At 44.1% G+C, this 4,770-nt stretch overlaps 1 protein-coding gene across 1 annotated transcript in view; it reads right to left on the reverse strand.

The window, feature by feature from the left end:
* LOC123057054 (uncharacterized) overlaps nt 1-4,057 on the reverse strand; it is a 24,390-nt gene extending 20,333 nt beyond the window's left edge. Inside the window, exon 1 of the mRNA XM_044480222.1 lies at nt 3,579-4,057. Coding sequence (XP_044336157.1) covers nt 3,579-3,823 — 245 coding nt within the window. The 5' untranslated portion in view covers nt 3,824-4,057. The remainder of the gene's footprint in view (nt 1-3,578) is intronic.
* Between the last annotated feature and the right edge of the window lie 713 nt (nt 4,058-4,770).

The raw sequence follows: 4,770 nt of genomic DNA on the forward strand, positions 1-4,770 counted from the left end.
TGGGAGAGGCGAAATTGTAGCTTCCGAATCTCGCTTAATTGAATCTCCTGCTCCAAGTAGAATTTCCAGGCGTTCCGTATACGAACCTCTTCAAACAGGGCTTATTGCTATCGATTCGATGATCCCTATAGGGCGCGGTCAGCGAGAGTTCATTATTGGGGACAGACAGACTGGCAAAACAGCAGTAGCCACAGATACAATTCTCAAGAAAAAAGGGCAAGGTGTAATATGTGTTTATGTAGCTATCGGTCAAAGAGCATCCTCCGTAGCTCAAGTAGTAACTACTTTCCATGAGGAGGGGGCCATGGAATACACTATTGTAGTAGCTGAAATGGCGGATTCACCTGCTACATTACAATACCTCGCTCCTTATACGGGAGCAGCCCTGGCTGAGTATTTTATGTACCGCGAACGGCATACTTTAATAATTTATGATGATCTCTCCAAACAGGCACAAGCTTATCGCCAAATGTCCCTTCTATTAAGTCCCGGCCGTGAGGCTTATCTAGGGGATGTTTTTTATTTGCATTCACGCCTTTTAGAAAGAGCCGCGAAATTAAATTCTCTTTTAGGTGAAGGAAGTATGACCGCTTTACCAATAGTTGAGACTCAATCTGGAGACGTTTCCGCCTATATTCCTACTAATGTAATCTCCATTACAGATGGACAAATATTCTTATCTGCGGATCTATTCCATGCCGGAATTCGACCCGCTATTAATGTGGGTATTTCAGTTTCCAGAGTAGGATCCGCGGCTCAAATTAAAGCCATGAAACAAGTAGCTGGCAAATACAAATTGGAACTAGCTCAATTCGCAGAGTGACAAGCCTATTATTCGCCTCTGCTCTCAATAAAACAAGTCAGAATCAATTGGCAAGGGGTCAACGATTAAGGGAATTGCTTAAACAATCCCAGGCAAATCCTCTCCCAGTGGAAGAGCAGATAGCTACTATTTATACCGGAACAAGAGGATATCTTGATTCGTTAGAAATTGAACAGGTAAAGAAATAGTTCAATCACCCCAGAATCGTCGAAATCCCCTCGAAATGGAGAGCGGCGCAAGTCTCACACTCTTTCTCTCACTCTCTATCCTCTGTATTTCAGATTTTCCCCTCGTAGCTGATACAGTGAAATATTATTATGTAAGGGAGCTGACCCACAGGATTCAATGGTGAATTCTGATTTCCCCACAGACTGAACCAAAGGAGAAGAATAGAATAAGTCACTGGTGCAGGCGGAGCAGCAAACCTTCGTAGAAAAGGGAGAAAACCTGAAAAAAAAACCGGAAGTCTTGGCTGTATGACAAATGCTCAAATAATTGAGCTGCGTATTCAGATCCAAACGATCAAGAAAGGATCCCAGACTGCTCAAGATTATCTACGCAGGATCAAATTCCAGTCTGATCAACTTGCAGCAGCAGGAGAACCTGTGACAGACAAAGATCTTGTCTTGTACACACTTGGTGGATTAGGCAGAGACAGCCACTGATCAGATTCAGCTGACCTCAGAGGGGACTGAGATGGTGGAGAATAGCTACCAAGGAGAGTGGCAGAAGACATCATATCCAAGGACCAAGAGAGCTGCAAATAAGATGAAATGTAAGTCACCAGTCAAAGCCATGAGGAAGAGCTCAAGGATTCAGGACACTGGGCTGACCATCCAGGAGAAGGCGACACAGAGGGTATCACAAAAGAATCTAGAAGGTAATCCCTCTTGCTCCAAAAATGCTTTTGCTATCCTAAATGTTGTCCCTAATACATATTATTATGAGATTGCTTCCAAAAAGTAATATTAAACTAAAAGGATCCAATGAAGAACCGGGGAATAGCTTATATCCAGTCCTTCTCTATGACTTGCCGAATAGACTTATTCGCAGCCATACACTGTCTTATTTAAAAGAGTCCCCTGTCTCGTGAATGATCGAACTTGGTAAACTTTGAAATAATCGTTTAGATAGCATTAGCCGCTTTTCTTCCTTTTCTCTGCCAGTCTTTCAAGTTCTCACCCTCCCAGAAAAGAAGGGAAAGTCTTCTTACTAGCTAGCTTTTATATCTCGCGAATAGGGAGTTAAGGAGTGTAACTATAACCTATTTGTCACAAAGTTCAATACTCTCTAGAGGAGGTAAATCAATGGATACGGGTACGCCTGGTTGAAGCAGCCCCTACACTTCTATGGGTTGTTCCAGCCTCTGCTAGTGGGTGGTTTTTCATTTCTATAACAGGTGCTTGGTTCAAAAAAAGCTTATGAGTTGAGTTCGTCCTCAGCTACGGATTGGGGGCAGCATTCTCAGATTACTTGACTTGCTGCTAGCTTAGAGGAGAGAAAAAAATCCCGCTTTCATTTACCTTTAAGTCTGAGAGAAGGCTTTTTCTTTCTATTAAAAGATCACAAATCAGAGGGGTGATCAGTCCTCTTTCAATCCTTCATCTTCTTATGAGTAGCCGCCACAGGGGGTCCTCAGTCTGAATCCTCCACTAGCATTGGACCAACAGTCAGTCTAGCTCTCGCTCTTATCCAATTTCCTTATCCTTTCAGGGCAAGGTCGGAGTAGTAGGAAAATACAATTTCTTTTGTTGCATGCGGACCCGCTTGTGAGACTGAAGAAATTGAAGCTAAATGACAATCTTAACCTACTTGCTTACAGGATCCTTAAGAAACTTTGGACTTTTGCACCTTTCTGTCTAGCTTGAGTTATCTTTGAGTTCTCTCCCCTCGGCAAAGTGGATAGGAAAGAGTCTTGCTTCCATTCCACTAGCCAAGAATAAGGAGAGTGACTTTCTCTTTTGAACCTCTTAAGCTGACTTGAAAAAAAAAGTGGTACACCCCTCAGAGATATAGGGACCGCCATGCTCGTCCACTTTCTTGATAAACGACTCGATGCATTTTCTCTTCCTTGCCGCTGAGACTGAGACATATCAAAAAGATCTATTACTAAAAGGAGATTGGGATCATCCTGTGGTTACCGGATGATGGGAATAACTAAGCATAAATTTGGAAATGATCACGAAATGTCTATAAATGAATTTTCTCATTATTCGTTATTTCCGGGTCTTTTCGTTGCATTCACTTACAACAAGAAACAACCACCAGCGTTTGGTGCAGCACTTGCATTTTGGTGCATTCTTCTTCCTTTCCTTGGTCTTTCGTTCCGTCATATTCCAAATAACTTATCTAATTACAACGTATTAACCGCTAATGCACCTTTTTTTATCAAATCTCAGGGACATGGTCTAATCATGAGGGTAGTATTTTATCATGGTGTTGGATCCCCAGTTTTTATGGATTCCTTTTTTGTTACCGGGGTCGACCCCAAAGCCATAATGTCTCAAAACGAAGAGGCTATAGAGAAACTTTGATTTTTTCCTTTGTCTCGAACTTCGTGAAGAACTCCATTCTATCTCTCCAACAAAAAAGTTGGGCTGCGCCCCAGTTGTACACTCCCTTCGTTCGGAGAACCCTTGTTGATTCTGAACTTCGTTCGCAAAGTAAGCGTCCTTTTAACGGGCCAGCCCTTTTTAATGCGCCGCTTGACCCTGTTTTGAAAATGAGCTTCGCTCTTCTGGGCGCTAGGCGCTCCCGTGGTTCGCGAGAAGGAAAAAGGACTAATCTTTTGTTACATCTGGCACGAGATGAAAAAGAGAGAGCTTCGTCTATCGATGAACAGCAGATTGACGGAGCTCTTGGCATTGCTTTGTTTTTCTCTCCTTTCCTATCAGCGAGTTCCGATCCTTTTGTTCGAAATTTCTTCGTTTGTACCGAACCGCTTGCAGAATCAAATCCAGTTCCACAAGATCCTATATCAGCTATACATCCTCCTTGCATTTATGCCGGAGATGTCGCCAGTGCTATGGGCTTTGGGTTATGTAGATCAAAAATGATGAATGGGATTGTGGCACTCCACTCGCCGCCAATGCGGAAGGATGCCGCCGAAAAGAATGGAACGCTGCTTCGCTCTGCTGGATGCGTCGGATCCCATATAAGAAGCTCGCTCTTTACCCGATCATTCAAACATTTTGTGGGCGGCGCGCCTGCTCTATTGTTGCGTAGCAATAGAAGCCTGCTCATGCAGCTTCGGCAGCGCTTTTTCGCCTTCTCTTTGCTCTGGACAGGAGCGCTAATGGACACGGGGAGGGAGCAGGCGAAGCGTGTCGTTCGTAATGGAAAGAAAGACACCACTACTTCGCCTCTTTGTTGGACCGCCGGCGCGAACACGGTGGTCTCTGACCAGGACCAGGAACCAATTCGAATTTGGATCTTGACATGTCGGTTGTTTTTAACCGTAGGCATCTCGCCAGGAAGTTGGTGGGCTCATCATGAATTAGGTCAGGGTGGCTGGTGGTTTCGGGATCCCGTAGAAAATGCGTCTTTTATGCCTCGGGTATTAGCCACAACTCGTATTCATTCAGTAATTCTACCCCTTCTTCATTCTTGGACCTCGCTTCTGAATATTTTGACTCTTCCATGTTGTGTCTTAGGAACCTTTTCAATACGGTCCGGATTGCTAGCTCCCGTTCATAGTTCCGCTACAGACGATACACGAGGAAGATTTTTATGGTGGTTCTTCCTTCTAATTACAGGCATATCTATGACTCTTTTTTACCAGATGAAGCAGGAGGCATCGGTCCGTAGAACCTATAAAAAAGAGATGGTTGTGGCGTGAAGTACTCTTGTGCACCTACGTCACTCGGCTCGCGCGCAACCCCGCCCCGTTATGTTATGTTATGGAAGAATTTAGCTTCTTGCTGGGCTGGTTATTCAGAGCCAGCAAC

This window comes from Triticum aestivum, chromosome 3A, assembly GCF_018294505.1.
Source record: "Triticum aestivum cultivar Chinese Spring chromosome 3A, IWGSC CS RefSeq v2.1, whole genome shotgun sequence".
NCBI lineage: Eukaryota > Viridiplantae > Streptophyta > Magnoliopsida > Poales > Poaceae > Triticum > Triticum aestivum.